The following is a 19,324-nucleotide window of genomic DNA, read 5'->3' as shown; positions in this document are numbered from 1 at the left end:
TGAACAGCTTCATTCTCTCAGTGTAGAAGGCTAGCACCCTACGGATATCCAGTGAGTGAAGTCTCTGCTCCTGTTGCTGGAATATGGTTTAGGGTAGAATACCGGGAGAAAGATGTCCTGGTTGATGTGAAACTGTGATACAACCTTTGGTAGGAAAGCAGGATGAGGTCTGAGCTGAACCTTATCCTTATAGAACATGGTGTAAGGGGTCTCTGATTTTAGGCCCTTAAGTTTAGACACCCTCCTGGCTGAGGTTATTGCTATCAGGAACTCGACCTTGTAAGAGAGTTAGAGCCCGGAGCACGACGCCAAAGGTTCAAAGGGCGGTCCCATGAGTCTTGAAAGGACCAAGTTGTTGTCCCAAGCTGGGACAGGCTGCTGGACATGAGGGTATAATCTATCGAGACCTTTTAGAAACCAGCTGACTATCAGGTCAGCAAAGACAGAGCAGCCCTCTGCGCCCAGTGGAAGGCCAAGATGGCGGCCAAATGAACCCTTATTGATGACATATAAAGCCCTTGCTGCTTCAGATGGAGGAGGCAGTCCAAAATAAGCAGCACTGAGGCTACTGTCGGGAACGAATGGCGCTGTGCCAACCAGATTGAAAATCTCTTTCACTTGGCAAGGTAGGTAGTTCTCAGAGAGGGTTTCCAGGTGCCAAGGAGCACTTGTCTGACCTGGTCTGAACAAGAAAGCTCCACCACATTCAACAACAGAGCTTCCACATTGTGAGGTGCAGCGCCCCAGGGTTCTGATGTTGGAGACAACCATGATCTTGTGTCAGAAGGTACAGGAAGAGCAGCAGAGCAACTGGAGCTTCAACGGATATGTCTAGGAGAGATGTGTACCAGTGTTGGCAGGGCCAGGCTGGAGCTATCAGTATGACCTGAGCTCGTTCCCTCCAGATCTTGATGAGTACCTTGTGAACGAGCGGTATGGGTGGAAAGGCGTATATGAGACAACCTACACATGGGAGGAGAAATGCGTCCACCCTGGAGCCCAGGTTGTGATTTTGAAAGGAGCAGAACTGTTGGCATTTCCTGTTGCATTCCATGGCAAATAGGTCTATCTGGGGAAATCCTCACCTCTGGAAGACTGAATTTGTGATGTCTGAGTGAAGGGACCACTCGTGGCTGTGAAAGGACCTGCTGAGGTGGTCCGCCAGCTCATTCTGTACCCCAGGGAGGTATGACACTTGTAGGCATATTGAATGTTCTACATAGACATCCCACAGCATGAGGGCTTCCTGGCACAGGGGCGAGGAGAGTGCAACCCCGTTTGTTGATATAGAACATTGCCATGGTGTTGTCTGTCATAACTGATATACATTGTCCCGTTACGTTTGTCCAGAAAGTCTGGCACGCCAGGTGCACCACTCTCAGCTCTCTGACATTGATGTGGAGAGCCAGATCCGCCTGAGACCAGAGACTCTGAGTCCTGCAGTCTCCCAGATGTGCTTCCCAGCCCAAGTCTGATGCATCCGTCACTAGCGAAAGAAACAGCTGGGAACTGGCAAAGGGGACCCCTGATCACACCACAGGATCGAGCCACACCAGGAGGGAGTCGAGAACCTGGCAAGGCAGGGTCATGAAAACTACATAAATTCATGGAAATTCATAAAAAAGAATTAGATAAATTCATGGAGGTTAAGTCCATTAATGGCTATTAGCCAGGATGCGTAAGTAACGGTGTCCCTAGCCTCTGTTTGTTAGATGATGGAGATGGATGGCAGGAGAGAGATCACTTGATTATTACCTGTTAGGTTCACTCCCTCTGGGGCACCTGGCATTGGCCACTGTCAGTAGACTGGGTACTGGGCTGGATGGACCTTTGGTGTGACGCAGTATGGCCATTCTCATGTTCTTATGTCCAAGCTGTATCAGTCTGGTTGATACACCAGTGCTAACCATGACTGGAGCGGTGGGAGCCTGAGTCTGGCATGCTGCACCATGTAGGTACAGGCAGCCATGTGTCCCAGAAGTTTCAGGCAGTTTCTTGCTGTGGCGGTGGGAAACTGTCTGAGACCCCTAATGATACCAGCCAGGGTCCTGAACTTCACTTTGGCAGTGTGCCCTGGCTTGGGTCAAGTCCAGTAATGCCCCTATATACTCTATCCTCTGAACAGAGGACAAAGTCAATTTTGCTTCATTTAGAAGGAGACCCAGGTTGCTGAAGGTGGCCCTGATGAATCTGACTTGAGCTTCCACTTAGGTCCTGGAGTGACCCTTGATCAGCCAGTTGTCGAGGTATGGAAACTCCTGTACCTGGTGGCTGCACAGAAATGCAGTGACAACTGCCATGCACTTGGGGAAGACTCAAGGTGCTGCTGACTGAACTGAAGGACTGTAAATTGGTAGCGGGTACTGTTCACCAGAAACCTGAGGGACTTCCTGTGGGGCTGAGTGATTGCAATATGAAAGCAAGCGTCCTTCAAGTCAAGGGCAGCATACCAGTCTGCTGGATCCAGTGAGGGGATGATGGAGGCTAATAAGATCATGTGGAACTTGAGTTTCTTCACAAACTTGTTGAATTCTTGCAGGTCCAGGAGGGCCTGAGGCCATCTTTGGCTTTCGGTATTATGAAATACCAGGAATAAAAGCCCTCGCTCCTGTGCTCCTGAGGAACCTCTTTCACTATCTCTAGCGATAGGGGCAACTGCACCTCCTGAATAAGGAGCTGCTCATGAGAAGGGTCCCTGAAGAGGGACGGGGAAGGGGGGTGGAAGGGCACAGATTTGGTTGAAGTATCCCTTCTCTACGACGTGGAGCATCCAGCGGTCTGAGGTGATATGGGACCATGCACAGTAGAAGGGGGATAGTCAGGACAAGAAGGTAAGGCAAGGTGGATCCAGTCTTTGGTGTGGTACACCATCCTCGACTGTACCTTCAAAAGGCTGGCCAAAAGGGTTGACGTGGCCTTCTCCTGCTGGTCCTGTTTCTCCATCTGAACCCGTCCTGGTGGATCTAGTGACTGAACCGCTGAGGAGGCTGTGGATGGAAGTGTCTCTAATCAGTTGTCAGTGTAAAGAGGCCCAAGACCTGAGCGTGGCTCTGGAGTCCTTTAGGGTGTTTAGCCTCTTGTCCATTTTCTCCGAAAAAAGAGTGTGGCTGCTCTCTACCATCCCCCCAAGGGATCTCGTGACCCCAGGTGGCTTTGGCCTGGTCCCGATGCCATGAAGGGCGCAGGTATTGATGCTGATGTCAGGTCCTATGCCAGTGATGGTGTAGGCACCAGGTGTATGTGAAAGTAGAATTAATTATATTGTAAAAATAAGAATGGATTAAAGAAATGTTGTATGTACCTTTAAGCAGAAATAAGAAATGTTGAAATACAGGTGCCAGGAAAAGAAACATTAGGCATAAACAAGGGTGCTAATGGCGAAACATTAACAGAAGATCGGTAATAGTTAAGTAAGGAAATAAGATATGCATGGCTAGCCCAGGTAAACTTATCAGATTCTGCTTCCTTTGTTATCTTGCTAAATGCTCCCCCCTTTTATCAGTATAAATGAGATAGTTTGTGTCTTGTATGGTGCTCACACTATCTGGGTGTATTAGCAGAGCGCTGTGCTAATAGAACAGAGTGGTTTGACAAACTGTGAGTCCTGAGTCTAACTTTGACATGTAGCATCTGCACTGGGGTCTTCATCGACACCATTGCAGCCAACGTCAATGACGATGTTGGTGCTGTTGTTGGTGCCAAAGGCACACCAGTTACCATAGCAGCAGTCTGACCCACTGACGCCTCCAGTGCCAAAGGCATTGTCAAGGGTGGCGTCATGGTTGGTGCCGATGTCGGTGACAGTGCTGTGGCTGACAGCATTGATGCCTGAGGTAATGGCTCAGTCACTGGTTGTGGCGGAACAAACATTGCGGACTCCACTGATGCAGCTCCCAAGCAGGATCCTGGGCTCCAACCTTGGCCTTGACAGAAAGCCCACAGAGTCCAAAAGAGCCATTGAGCTGGGTTCTGCCATCGTGAAGGCCACTGCATCAGGCAGGACCCTCCTATTCTGCATTGAGCTGGACCTTCTGCTCCTGCTATAGTCAGAGCAGTACAAATCTGACTCCAACACTGATGTTTCAGAATAGGAGGACCAGGGCATCGCTGTACCTCTCGATATAGAGTGTCTGGAGCCTAGGGACTGATTGCGCTCCCTGGATGGAGGCACTGGTGTCGGAGGATGTCAAGGTGATGGAGATTGGTGTGACATCATCCCCGGCTTTCCCTTTGACTGAACAGGGTGCCTGAATGGAGCCTGTGGTGCCAGCACATCCTCCTGCCTTATGGATAATGACTCCATGAGTCTCAGCAGGTCCTGCGCTGCCTCAAAAGCCTCCAGGGTGGATGGGAGCAGCAGGTGCTCCGAGTGGTTCGGCAAGTGCGGCAGGTCTGGACTCAACTGCTTCTGGGCAGAGTTGATGTAGCCCCATTCTGAGCCTTGGAGGCATGGCCCGACTGAGGTGCAACTGATGGATGGTCCCTGGATTTTGCTGAGGGACATCTGCCTCTTTCCGTCCTCTTCTTCTGTGCTGGCGATTGGACCAGTGTCAAAGGCTGGAATGCCCCCAAGAAGCTCCGTGACAGTGCCGAGACTCCTTGGCAGTGTCTTTCTTTGACACCAGATCTCTCGAAGATGGTACTGGAGTGCTCCACATTGAAGACAACATGCTGGGAGTGGGATCCCCGGCACCTGGATCTGACTGAGATCTTGGAGCTGCCTACCTGAGGAGGATTTTAAGCTATAGCTCCTTCTCTTTAAGAGTTTTTGGTCAGAATTCCCGACAGATCTTGCAGTGGTCTTTTTGGTGACCCTCGACCAGACACTGTAAACAGAAGGTGTAGGGGTCACTTTTAGGCATGCGCTTCGCGCAGTCCTGGCAAGTCTTGAAGCCCGGGGATTGTGGCATGCCCTGGTGACAAATAAGGTGGGGGAGAAAAATGGGGGGAACCCCCTATACCTTAAACTTATAAGTGAACTAATTACACTGTACAACCAACTAGAACTATCTACAGTGAAAACCAAAAGTGCTGCTAAGCCACTTGCCGGAGGAAGAGCCAAGGGAAATTCTAGCTACCATCACTGGTGGTAAGAAGGAACTGGGGGAGTAGCAAGAGCCGGTAAATTCGGGAAGAGTTCATAGACCACTTCTTCAAGAGGGAGTTCAGGAGCTCTCGATGTTGATGGAGCAGGGGATATAGGCGTAGAACAAGCATGCGGTCGGTAGAAGAGGTGCAAGGAGAAGCGGCAGCAGGAGCTGATCATGGGTACCACTGAGGCCAGGGCACTGGGTAGGAAAAGTTGGGTCCTGGCCACTAGGGGACAAAGTAGGGAAACTGAGGCTGATTCTTATGATGTGCCATGTCTTGGGGTGTGTTTTGCTCCAGTGGAGGGGGAGACTCAGGTGGGGAGAACTCTGCCTGCTGCTATATGTCGTTCTCACTGTCTGTGAAAGTAGCCAGGTGAGGTGGTGAGAGCTGCTGTTCAAACAGTGAGTGTTCCATGTCTAGGAGTGGAGAGTCAGGCTCAGTAGCCATAGAGATATCCTGCAGATGCAGGAATTGTTGCTGCTCCTTAGGCTGGTGTGCTGCGGAGTGTGAAGTGTGAGCGGCAGCCTGAAGTGATTTTTGTTTCATTTTTGTAGGAACCTTGAGACGTTTGTGAGAGCCCCGCAGAGAATCTGCTCCGGGGGTGGCAGGCAGGCTTGGTGCCAACATTCTTGTCAGCACCGGGGTGGAACACGCTACCAGCACAGGGTCCATCATCAGTGCCGGTGGTACCAGTGCCAAGGAGAGCTTCCTGCTGTGGGAAGGTGGGTCCCTGCTTTTGCGCCCCGCATGAGTTGCTGCTGAGGTGCTGGGGCGATCAGAGTTGCCTCCTCTCGGTGCTGTCAGCACCAAGGAGAAAGACCTTGTGGGAGATCCTTTACCCCTTTAAGTGTCTCTGAGAGAAGACATTAGGGCTTCCTGCCTCTCTGTGTGAGAGGGTGAAGCCACGCTCCAGATCGGTTCTGACTTGGTAGGGGAGCGTGAGGGAGAGGGTTTACTGCCCTTTTCCATAGGCAGCTGCAGAGCTTTCTCCACGAGGAGCATTTTTAGCTGTAAGTCTCTGTCACGGTGGGCTCTAGTTTTTACGTTGGTACAGTAGAGGTACTTTACAGGTCCCCTAGCTTTGGGGTCAGAAGCTGGGTGTAAAGAGCTCTCCATCAGGAGCAGACAAAGTTTTATCTATCTGTTTTTTTCTGGCTCTGGATCTCAGCACAAGACAGAAGTTACACTTCTGTACAATGTGCGATTCCCCAAGGCAACAGATACAGTGGGAGTTCCTGTTGTTTACTGGGGTTGCCTTCTGGCATGACAGACAACACCTGAAACCAGAAGAATCAGGCATAACTTCCCAGTAGGCAAGAACTACTTTATCTACTAATATTTATCTAAATATATATGAGAAAATTTTATTTATTTTTAACTATGCAGCTAAAGCTACTACTACTTACTAATTATGCTAATACTAAGAACTACAACTAATAGAGTAATAAACAAGAACAAAGTTGAGGAAATCTCAACAGGAACAATTGCCAGAGCTCTGTCTCAGGCTGAGACAGTTGAGAAGGAACTGAGGGCCGTTCACCCACACAATGCTATATAACAACGGCATGGGGCATGAGTTTGACTAGCATGCATGTGCAAGCCAAATGGACACTGCTATGAGAAATCTCCAAAGGTGCAGGGAGTGCTAACACACCTAGACTGAAGCATCCCTAGGGAAACAACTTGCAGAACTTTAGTTAAAAAAAGTTGAGAATATTTATAAAATAAAAACACAATAATACTTACTAATGTTACTGAACTTTCTCTCCAACAAAATAGGGTAGTCAAGAAGCCATTATCTAATGATTCAACATATCTGAAACACTTAATTTAAAGGTTGTAGATTATATTCATGCAATTTCTCTGTCATTCAGAAGATGTGGGAAATGCTACAATATGTGTTGAAGATATTCTAAAAAATCGTGTTTTAAATTATATAATAAACTATATTTATTTAGTGCTATTGACTAGTTTTGAACATCTCATCTGTACCGTGATGCTAACCTGTCTGAACTATGACTACATTTATCACTGTATTTTTTGAAGCAGTTTCAAGCTACCAATTTTTAGAACTTCCCATAAATTTCTTTTTCCCCTCATGAACTCAAAATATGGAACTCCCCCCAGAAATACTGGTCCAAAACTGAGATTACTAACAGTGTTAAGATTCTGTATTTTATACACCACCAGTGCTTTATTCCTTTTGATATCTGGGAATCTAAACTTACTAACAGTATAAATATTATCACTTTACGAACAAAATTATTACTATTTATTATTCATGTAACTTCATAGTGTGTATACTAGTATGCTACAACAGAGCAATGACAGATTTTCTGTCCTAAGAATTTGAAATCACGATAGATAGACAGACAGATAGACCGACCTGATTCTCATTTACAGTAAGGCTCCTTAATACTGCCAGAGCAGTATAAATGGGCCTTGATGTAAATGAAAATCAGGATCATATATCACTAAAATCACTGTAAAACAGAAACAGGCATTCTACATGAATTACTAAGGGAAAGACTGTGTTTGGTACCTCACAATTGTGTAAAGCATGCAATGGGCTACACAAACTGTTGAGCCTCAAGCTAAGAGATTTTCAGTGATCCCACTAACACTGCTAATAGCTTAAACCTCTTCAAGAAAAGCAGAGGGGGCAAGGAAATGGTCAGCACAGGGGGAAGAACAATGCTGCCCCCCCTTTAAGGATGTTTCATTTGCTGTACTCACCTCAACTCTGAAAGACATACAGTAACTCCTCACTTAAAGTTGTCCTGGTTAACACTGTTTCGTTGTTACACTGCTGATCAATTAGAGAACATTTAAAGATGTGCAGTGCTCCCTTATAATGCTGTTTGGCAGCCGCCTGTTTTGTCCAGGAAGAGCAGCCCGTTGCAGCTAGCTGGTGAGGGCTTGGAACCAAGGTGGACTGGCAGCTCCGCATTAGCTCTCCATTCCCCTAAGTTCCCTGTGCAACAGCTGCCCAGCAGGCTATTAATTGCCAGCAGTTCAGCTGTCCCTCCCCACACTGCCATATGTGCTACTGCCCTCTGCCTTGGAGCTGCTCTCCAGAGCCTCCTGCTTGCTGTGCAAGGGAAGGAAAAGAGGGGAGCTAAAGTCAGGGTGTCCCCCTCCCCCCATCTCCTGCACCCACTTACCCCATTTCCACAGAGTGGGGGGAGGGGAACATGACGGGGCTCAGGACGGAGGGAGCTTGCTGGCAGGAGCTGCTTTCTCAACTTGCTGATCTATTTAAAAAGGCAGTGTACTTAAGAGTGCTGTCAGCATACTTAAAGGGATAATGTGCATCTCTCTTTCTCTCTCACAAGGTGTGTGTCTCTGTCTCTGTCTGCTCCCTCCATTCATGCTGCCTTGTAGAGTGTGAGGTTACATTAACAACGTGTTAACCCTTGAGGGCTGAGCCGATTGCTAGTTCATCATTTAGCAGCAAGACATTCCCTGGGAAATATCTCACCCTCTGACTTCACCACCTTAATCAAGCTTCACAATCAGCATTGCTGTGTCCCAGTATTAAATTGTGTCGAAAAAAAATTCCCTGGAACCTAACCCCCCATTTATGCCCCTCCTCCCCCAATTACATTAATTCTTATAGGAAAATTGGATCCATTTAACATCATTTCGCTTAAAGTCACATTTTTCAGGAACATAACTACAACATTAAGTGAGGAGTTACTGTAGTACATTCCTGAGGCACAATGCCACTTCAAGCTTCATTTGGAGCTATGTAACTGTGCAATGCCCCCCAACAACAGGATGGTACAAAGAGGTATATGCTTCAGTTTAGCATTCAGGAAAATTGATATGAAAGATTAAAATTATAATGTGGCAATAATAAGAACCTTTGCAAAACATTAGCTATTTCTTAACTTTTTAATTTTTATTTTGAGAAAAACTAATATAAGCAACAAGAAAAAATGAGAATACCTCATGTATACTTTTTGCATTTAGAGGGATGTCATTCCTATAACGAACAAAAAATAAACAGAGTCCTTTGAACTTGTCTGGTGCAGTGTCTAAATATAATCTCATAATTTTTGTTCCTTTTACAACTCCTGGAATTGTTCGACCACATTCTGAAAATAAATTTAAGCACATTATTATTTTTAAATATATCCATATTATAAAATGTTTAAAACTACTACAGTGAAATAAAATAGTTGCAATTCAGTATTTTATTTATTTTTTCCTTTTTGTTCATGTCAGGCACAACCCAGATAGTTTCCTTAATAGTGGTTGTGTATGTAAACATGATTTGTTAAGAGGAACTGTGAAATTACATCATGAAATAGTTTTTTTCATGGTAAAAACTAATGATGTTCATGAACGATTTATACAAATTTCAATCTTCTGCAAATGTATCTCAATCCTCATTGTCATAAACAATTGAACTGTTTTGACTGATCATTTCCAAAACAATTCAGACTGAGGCAGATATACATGTTAACCATTTGGGCTGAAATGTTCAAGTTGGGCAAAGTTATAAACTAAAAATAGGGTTTTATAATGGACTACCTTAACAACAGGCAGTGTGCAATAACCCCACCTATAACAATATTGTTAAAAATTAATAGCATGTACCTACTCCTGGTGCTTCTCCTTCTTGATATAAGAATTTCAAAGTTCTACTTCCGTCTTTGGCAAAAAAATTATCAAATGCCTGTAACTGTTCAATCAAAAAGTAAGTTACTGTAAATAAAATGATGTCAAATTACTACATTTTTATTCGTCTTAAAAGAACATATCAAAGTGTTTAATTGGAGATCTGTTCAAAGCATGCCAAGCGCGTGCTTGGGGCAGCAAGCCGCAGGGGGACACTCTGCCAGCACCGTGAGGGCGGCAGACAGCCTGCCTCCAGCGGCTTGCCTGCGGAGGGTCCGCTGGTTCCGCGGCTTTGGTGCCTGCAAGAGGTCTGCCGAAGCTGCGGGACCAGCAGACCCTCCGCAGGCAAACCGCTGGAGGCAGCCTGCCTGCAGTGTTTGGGGCTGCAAAATCCCTAGAGCCGCCCCTGCTTGGGCCAAACCCTGAGGGAGGGATTCCTGGAACTTTTTGAGACCGTCCCAAAGATTAAAATTGTACTGGCCCAGTAGGGCCTGATGGTTCACCAACCGAAATTGCAGGCTTGCAGTTGAATACATTTTTCTCTCTAATACATTGAGTTTCATAGCCTCTTTGTTTTGGGGAGTTGAGGAGGTGGGGACCTGCTTGTCTTTTTTGTTGGCCACAGATTCAGACAGCAAGCCCGGAGGGCAGGGGTGTGGGTATAAAAATATTCAAAACCTTTGACCAGCACAAAGTACTTTTTCTTAGCCCATTTCGAGGTGAGCGGGATGGAGAGGGGGTCTGCCAAAAGGCCGTGGTTATCTTGAGGACCCTCTCATGTACAGGCAGGGTGACCTGGGTGGGTGTAAAGGCCGAGTGGACATTGAAGAGGATATCCTCCTGCTCTGCCATCTCCTGTACCTCAAGCCCCAAGTTCTTGACCATGCACCAGGGAAGGGTTTGATGTTCCATAAAGTCATCCAGCAGGTTAGCTCTGGAAGGTCCCACGACTGCCTTGTCTGGGGGTGACAAGGAAGACTGGATTGCTGGTGGGGGTGCTAGGGTCTCAATCACCATTGGAGAAAGCGGTTTTGTGGTCAGCACGGGTTCCTCCACCCTGATCTCGGAACAAGCTTCCAGTACTGGGCCCAGTGCTAGTGGGGCTACCACCCAATCCTCCACTGTGGACACCAAGGAGGACTGAGAAGGAGGCATTGTCACAACTGGTACACCCCACGTGCTCCTATAAGACCACCGTTCTGGTCACTGGCCATGTTGCCATTGCAGTGCCACAGATGTGGGAGAGGGCTCTGGTGCCCAATCACACCAATAAGATGTTGGTGATGGGCTAAATTGGCCCTCCATACCAGAGGAAACACCTTCTGGTGATCAGGGAGGAGCTGTCAATGCCTGTGTTTGTTTACTGGTCGTGGCTACCGGTGACTGTTGCCCAGGCGTAACTGACCGGTAAGTGTAGCGTGGAGAGTGGTACCAGTGCGACTGGTGCGGGGGAGACCAGTACTGGGACAGGGAATGTTCCCACTGTGCCGGTGATTGGGACTGATGCCTAGAGGATGACCACTGAGAGAGTGAACGATGCCGGGAACAGTAAGGAGAGCGTCAACCCTGCGCCGGAGAGTAGTGCCAAGGGGATCTGGTGACCTGTGTACAATGGCCTTAAGGCACAAAATTCAGAATGGTAGAAACAACTAGCTCTTGCTTAGCAAGAAAGGCACTCCAACTGACCACCCTGGATGGTAAAAGGAACTGAGAGGGCCTAGGGCCAGCGGCACTTGATATACCTTGGCATGAGCACAGCACTCCAGAGGGTGCCACAGGCAAAAATCTCCAACTGCCGCACACATGGGTGCGTGCACACCTAGAATGGAATTGACATGAGCAAGCACTCGAAGAAAAAAAGTTACTTATGAATTAGGTAACAATATGTAACTACATTAACAATAACAAACAAAAAATGTTTAAATCAGACTTACTGAAGGGCCATCCAAGATCATATCTTCCACAGTTGTTGCATCTAAACCAAGTTTGTCCCCTAGGATTTCAAATATGTATCTAAATGAAGCACTGATTTTCATTTTTCGACCTTCCCTTGCATCTCTATATCGTGCCTAAAACATAAAAAAAGTTTAGAAGAACTAAAAACTGCAGAGTGTTTGCCAAATTATTTGTTTACTTGACCCATAACTTAAAACTGATATTACAGTTTGCTGTTTATGTGAAACTCCCCTAATTACTCTTTTAAAATAAACTACATTTTCACAGGTTAAAAGATGGAGAGGTTACTCAGCTTGTGTAGTAACTGGAGTCAGTGGTGCCGGAAGGGGGGGGCAGAAGGTCATGGCCCTTCCACTTTTTAAAAGTGTATGGGCTTGGCCCATCAACTTTTTGGCAGGGGGCCACCCCTCTTCTTGATAAAAATAATAAATATATGGAGACACGCCTATCTCATAGAACTGGAAGGGACCCTGAAAGGTCATCAAGTCCAGCCCTTTGCCTTCACTAGCAGGACCAAGTACTTATTTTGCCCCACATCCCTAAGTGGCCCCCTCAAGGACTGAATTCATGACCCTGGGTTTAGGAGGCCAATGCTCAAACCACTGAGGTACCCCTCCTTCCCCAAAGCCTCCAGATGAGCTGGAGGTAGACCAGGAAGCCCAGGTAGCCGTGAGTTGCCACACCAAGGACCCTCCATCTGCTTGGTTTGGGGGAGTTGAGAGCAGCCTGCAGCCCATGTCCCTGCCCCTCGGAAGTCCCGCCCAGAGCAGGAGTGTCCGTGGCTCCCACAGCTGCCCATGCGCCGCACATGGCTCTTATCTGGACCCGGCTCCAGCTGGGGGGTTGCAACCCAGCCATGGTAAGAGCCTTGCAGGCAGCTGTGGGGAGCCACAGACCCTCTTGCCCTAGGGGGGAGGCTGTGGGGCGGGGACACAGACGGAGCTGCTATTCACCCATGCCGCCATCCAAGCTTTCTGAAGGCTGTCATCTGCTTCCTGCTCAGTCTGGAACTGTTCCCTTGAGGCTGGGGACACCAGTTCTTCCTCAGACTGTGGACTTGGGCTTGGTCCCTCTGGAAGCGATGTAGGTGATGGGGTTGTTTCCGTTGCTGGTGAACCGCTCTCCGCTGGTGCACCTGGGGGTATTTCAGGCTCTGGCTGAGCCTCTTCGGTATGGTTGTCTGTTGCTTCTGCCAGTTCAGGCTCGCTGGCCCCCTCTGGCGTTGAGGTTGAAGATGTGGTTGCAATTGCTGGTGCTGGTTGCTGTTCCAGTTCCGGGCCTGGGACTGGAGGTGCTGTGGCTGGTTCAGCCGTTGGCAGGGGATCCGGGTCCACTACCTCTGTCTGGGTCTTTGGTAACACAGACGGGGCTTCTGTGGACGGCTCAGGAACAGGAATGGGTCTGGAAGCTTGCCTGGTTTGGCTGCGTGTAACCATTCCCACTCTCTTGGCCCGCTTCACCTGGTTGGCCAAGTCTTCCCCCAGTAGCATGGGGATGGAATAATTGTCATAGACTGCAAAAGTCCACATTCCTGACCAGCCTTTGTACTGGACAGGCAGTTCAGCTGTAGGCAAGTCTACAGCTTGTGACATGAAGGGGTAAATGGTCACTTTGGCCTTTGGGTTGATGAGTTTGGGATCCACGAAGGATTGGTGGATAGCTGACACTTGTGCCCCCGTGTCTCTCCACGCGGTAACCTTCTTTCCGCCCACTCTCAAATTTTCCCTTCGCTCCAAGGGGATTTGAGAGGTATCTGGGCCTGGGGATCTTTGGTGTGATGGTGGTGTAATGACTTGCACCCGGGTGGGGTTCTTTGGGCAGTTGGCCTTTATATGTCCCAGTTCATTACACTTATAGCATCTTCCAGCTGACGGGTCACTGGGTCGAGGAGAGTTACTGGAGACTGGTGAGGTGGAAGAAAAGGGTGTCTGTGGCTTTCCTTGGGTTGTAGGTGGGGTCTTGGGTTGCCCTCGGTTGTAGGGTTTATTGTCGGTGTGCCCCCTGGGGTTTTCATTCCCCTTTACAGTAGCTTTCTTGCTTTCTGCCACTTCCATCCATTTGGCTCCAATCTCCCCCGCCTCAGTGAGATTTTTGGGTTTTCCATCTTGTATGTACCGTGTTATGTCCTCAGGAACACCATCCAAGAACTGCTCCATTTGTATGAGGAGGTGCAGTTCGTCAATGGATTGAACATTGGTTCCTGATATCCAGGCCTTATAATTCTTTCCAACGTAGTAGGCGTGTTTGGGAAATGACCCATCTGGTTTCCACTTTTGGGTTCTGAAACGCTGATGGGCATGATCCGGGGTTATCCCCATTCTGTATCTGGCCTTGGTTTGAAACAGTTTATAATCGTTCATTTTGTCCTTTGGCATTTCAGCCGCCACCTCTGCTAAGGGTCCACTGAGGTGTGACCTCAGCTCTACCATGTACTGGTCTTCAGAGATGCTGTACCCAATGCAGGCTCTTTCAAAATTTTCTATGCAGGTCTCAGTGTCATCACCTGCCTTGTAGTTGGGAAATTTCTTGTGCTGTGGAAGAAGTATTGGCGAAGGGTTGTTAGGAGTGGTTGGGTTCTGTTTCTTAGCCTGTTCTAACTCCAGTGCCTGCCGATGGGTCTCCCTCTGGAGTTCTATCTGTCTTCTGTGGGCTGCATCTTCTTCTTGTTGTTTTCTTTGGTGGGCTGCATCCTTGGCTGCCTGTTCTCTTTTGTGAGCTGCCAGTTTGATTTGTTCTTCTTTTTCTTTCAGCTCCATCTCTTTTTGTTTTATTTCTAGGTCTTGTAGTTTCTTTTCCATGTTTCGCTTGTGCTCTGCGGTTTTGGTTTGTTCTTCCTTGGAAGTCATGGTTCCTGTTTTCTTGTGTTGGGGTGCCCTCTGGTGGTTATTGTCTGAACTGCTGGCTCTCTGTTGTCTCCTGGCATCAGTGCCTAGCAACCGTGTCCTTTTTTCTTCTTCTGGCTACTCTTTTACTAGAAAAACCAGTTTATTTGCATGTGTGTATTGCTGGGTACTTAATTCCCAATTGGAATTATATTGCTTAACAATAGACCCTTAATGTCACCTTAATGGCTCCTTGCTTAAAATGCAAGCTAAGCTGAGCAGAAGAGAAACAGAAAAAAAATTTCTCTCTGGCTCCTTTTAAAACCAAACCCTTTCTCTCTGCTAAAAACCCCTAGCAGGGAAAAAGAAAAATAATATTCCTACTGGCTTCTGGATTCTTAAATCCCACCGCTCCCACCATATCATAAGCTTCTTTCCCAAATCTGGACCTTAGCATCCAAAATCTGGGTGCTTGTATGAAACTCCCCCAAGATTATCACCAGCTTGGATCTGATCTCGCTGCCACCATCCAAAATTTCCAGCGTTTTGGCCCCCTCTGGTCTCCCCAAAACCTTCCCTGGAGGGACCCCAAGACTCAGAAACCCTGAGCCTACAACAAAGGGAAATAACCCACTTCCCTTCCCTCTCTCTCTCCCACCCAGACTTTCCTCTCTGGGCTAACCTGGGAGTATTGATGCAATCTCTTTACATCACAATACCAAGAAGCATATCTCCTCTATTCCACAAAGAGACAAACCCCAAATACAAGGAAACAGAAGAGATTCTATCTCTCCTCCCCCTTAGCTTCTTCCCGCCCTGGGACACTAGGAGAGTTAAACACAGAGCGTAGTGTTTCCCCTCCCCCCTGTCTTTCCTTTCTCCTTAACCAGAGAAAAACTCAAACAGGTTTTAAAAAGAAAGCTTTATATAAAAAGAAAGAAAAAAAACATAAACATATTCTCTGTAACAAGATGACAATACAGGGCTATTGCTTATAAGAAAAATATGAATAAACAGTCTGAGTCAAAAAGATATCCAATTTGAACCATTCCAGCAAGTTACACACATATAAATACACCCAAAACAACGTAAAAGCCTATATTGTTTTTCTACCTGTACTTACAATTTGGAAACAGAAGATTAGAAGATAGAAAGAACCTTCTCATAGCTGAGAGACAGACAAAAGACTCAGACCCCAAAAATTCCCTCCCTGACTTTGAAAAATCCAGTTTCCTGATTGGTCCTCTGGTCAGGTGTTTGGTTCCCTTTGTTAACCCTTTACAGGTAAAAGAAACATTAACCCTTAACTATCTATTTATGACACCATCCACCCCAGGCAGGTGGAGGATCCACAGCTCCCAGCCCACTCCGGCTTCTGGCTTGGCCGGGGTGAAGCCTTGGCAGAAGATGAAGGGTGGGGGGCCCTGGCTCTGCCTCCCTACCCACTTTGGGGCAGGCTCTGCCACCCTTGACTGGAGTTCTCCAAAATGTGTGTCCCTTTGGGTGCTCCACTTCACGTGCATGTGTGACACCATGTGCCTTTGAGCAGGGATTTTCAGTAGTAAGTACCCGGTTGGCCCACAGGTACATTCTACACATCTTCATGTCCTGTACCAAGAATACTGAACACTATGCAGGCAAATAGTCCTTCTCTACCACAAAGTCCCATAGAGGAATCCCAAAAAAGAGGAGAAGGAGGGCACATAGTGGTGAACCCATAGGAACACAAATCTTGAAGAATTCCAATTAATGCATGAAGTGAGTAACCTCTCCTCCTTTTTCCACTTCAGGTGACTCCTGAGCAGTATACCCCAGAATGGAAGGAGCTTAGATGCAGAGTCTAATACCGAACACAGAACTGCATTGCCAGCTGCAGCATCTGATATAAAGAAATGACCCAAAGCATAGTGCTTGGAGAAAGTATGTACCGAAGTTCAGGTTGCAGCGCTGTCCCCATCCCTCCCACAACCCAGTGGAACTATTAGCTGGAACCCACCATATGGTAGGAGCCACTGGCCAGGGCGCCTCCAGCCCTGCCCCTCCCTGGATGCACTGCGATAGCAAATGAAAGGAACAGAAAGCCCAGCCCTGCCTCCTGAAGCAGTGATTTACATCTCCCCCAGCTGCTCCCGATGCCTGAACCAGACGCTCTACCCCTGGACCACAGCCCAGGAAGGGCATGTGATTCAGTTTCTCTGTGGGGACAGAGTAAAATCTGTGGGGGATATTAATTCTGCACTTATACAGTTGTGCAGAATTCCCCCAGGAGTATCCTGTGGGGGCCAACATCAGTACCAAATCACAGATCTGTCCAGAAAGTGTCAGTGCTGTTGACACTGCATGCTTTGAATGAGTACATTCAAAGTCAGACTTGGGTGGTACTGACGTTGCAGTGTGGGATACCAGTGTTGGTACCAAAAGGTGTAGAAAACTCTGATAGTTCAGAGTTCTTTCAAGTGGAATGTCTACTAAAATAGACATGACCATCTGATGCCAGTGGAAGCAGAGTCAGGATGAGCTCTACCCTGACATCTGGTGGTGAATTATGGGAAGTGTGGAAAGAATTTCAGAAAGTGTGGAATCTCTGGTATTTGCATGGGCATGCCCAGCATAGCCCAAGGCAGCCTGGGGTGGCTATTTTGACAGCCCTGGGATCCCCAATTTCTTTGTTATTGGGGCAGGATAAATAAAGTGTTGCCACCTGATTATGTGAATGAGGAACTACGAGACTGCTTTATGACAGAGATGTCTCAATATAAATTAAATGACACTTGCTAGACAAGGGACATGGGTTTCCAAAACCCAGTGATTGAGAGAGGTTGGGGATTGGTGTGTGTACCTGATGGTATGGGTCTCCTTTTGAAGGCCTGGAACACCAATTGCACATTCTCCTCTCTCCACTGTTAAAGAGTAGAGCTAATTTTGATTCCATTAGAGTCCATCTAGGACTGCTGAGCTGAATTCATGTTGGCCAATGGTGCACCAGCACCAGGCTCCCCTACTAAGAGCTGAAAGCTTAGATCAGATCACTGAGTGCTGTGTTAACTAGTGGGGGAGCCTGAAGACCTATTGTTAAGCAGCTGGCAAGAGCGGAGCAGTTTGCAGCATGTTGGAGCAGCCCATGGAACAGTGAGCGGAGTGAAGCGGTTTGCAGGGAGGGATGGCTGGAGGAGCAGCACAGCTGGTGTAGTGGAGCTGGTCATGGTGAAGGCTGCAGCAGAACTCCACGGAGAGGCGGAGCAGTTGGCCTGGCCCACGTAAGGTGCCCCTTAAACACCCTGTGTGGACTCCCCCCCCATTTCCACCCAGGCTGGGGGGGTAAAACTCTGCAGATAAACTTTTGAATTCTGGGGTGGCACTGACCAGAGACTTTGGGTTCAAAAGTTTGGACTTTGGGTGATTGGGCTTAAGACCCTAAGGGGGAAAGGACATTGCCAAATGTACTTGGAGGTGGGTTTTTGCTTATGGTTTGTGTTATAATCCTGTTTGTGGTGTTTCTCCAATGGGATGCCGCATTGTTTCCCTCCTTTATTAAAAGGATTTTGCTACACTCAGACTCCGTGCTTGCAAGAGGGGAAGTATTGCCTCCTAGAGGCGCCTGGGGGGGGTGGTATGTAAGTGTTCCAGGTCATTGGGTGGGGGCTTGAGCCGGTTATGCATTGTGTTACTGAAACGAAACCCCTAGATCCTGAACCTGGCCCTTGTTGCTGCCAACTCAGAGGGGCAGAAGGGTTACAGCAGCAAAGTCTTTGGTACTGAATTCAACTTAGTGGAAGAGTGAGTTTTAAAAAAGCCTAGGACAGTCTCATAGTATCAGAACCACCTGGAGCCTCAACAGCACTCCCACTAGTACCTGAGGTCTCCAGAATATTCTTTTCAGTCGGTGACCAAGAGTTCTTAATAGCAGACCTACCACTCCTGCTCCTCTTTTCAGTACCCAAAGTCTTGTTGTACAGTGCTCTTGGTACCACTGTATCCCTCAATGTTTTTGGTGACTGAGACCCAGAGACAGATGGGGTACCTGAAGCTGTATCCCTCAAGGCTCTCAGTGACCAGGACCCACATGCAAGACAGGGCACTAAGAGTGCTCAGAGGCCAGTCCACAGGGGGGTTCTCAGGGCCTAAGCTGGAGACTGGACTTAGGGTTTGCTCCACCATTAACACATTTAAATGTTATGGTCCCCGTTTTTACAAGATCTTCTCTTGAAGGAGGAAATCTTACACTTGGTTGGTATATGGGTGTCTCCCAAACAACGAAGGCACTGAGAGTGTCCACCATTGACCAGGATAGCTTTCCAGCAGGAAAGACAGTGCTTAAAACCTGGGGATCCCACCATAACCCAGAAGCATCAAAGTCCAGAACTCTTCAGACAGGGAAACAAACAAAACCACAAACTAAATACTGTGACTAATATTAATTTCACCAGCATGCAAAGAAATGGTGAAAGCAATGTTAGGTGAAAATGCAGTCAATGAAATTGCAAATGTTTCCCTTTCAGATAATATGGTAAGTCACTGCACTGATTACATTAGCTGTCATTGAGACTATGGTCTGAGAAAAAAATCAAATCAAGCAAAAAATTTGCACTGCAGCTTAATGAATCAACAAATATCAGAAGTCATACTCAACTCTTGGCTAACATGAGCTGATGGAGAGTGTATATTTTTTTTTATTTTGTAGACAACCGCCACAGCACACGACTGGGGAGGAAATCTTCAGAGTGACAACGGCCTACCTTGAGGGAGAATTACATTAGAAAAACTGTCTTAGTGTTTGGCACAGATAGGACTGCCTCCATGATTGGCAAAGTGAAGGGTTTTGTAAGCAA

General features: G+C 47.4%; 1 protein-coding gene across 1 annotated transcript in view; it reads right to left on the bottom strand.

The window, feature by feature from the left end:
• Positions 1-19,324, bottom strand: part of DNAH8 (dynein axonemal heavy chain 8) — a 621,721-nt gene that overhangs the window by 573,997 nt on the left and 28,400 nt on the right. The window contains exons 4-6 of the mRNA XM_075064269.1: positions 11,652-11,786; positions 9,697-9,781; positions 9,043-9,191 (exon numbers count right to left, since the gene is read on the bottom strand). Of these exons, the coding sequence (XP_074920370.1) occupies positions 9,043-9,191; positions 9,697-9,781; positions 11,652-11,786 (369 nt within the window). The remainder of the gene's footprint in view (positions 1-9,042; positions 9,192-9,696; positions 9,782-11,651; positions 11,787-19,324) is intronic.

This window comes from Chelonoidis abingdonii, chromosome 3, assembly GCF_003597395.2.
Source record: "Chelonoidis abingdonii isolate Lonesome George chromosome 3, CheloAbing_2.0, whole genome shotgun sequence".
Lineage (NCBI taxonomy): Eukaryota > Metazoa > Chordata > Testudines > Testudinidae > Chelonoidis > Chelonoidis abingdonii.
This window is presented reverse-complemented; position numbering and strand designations above follow the sequence as displayed.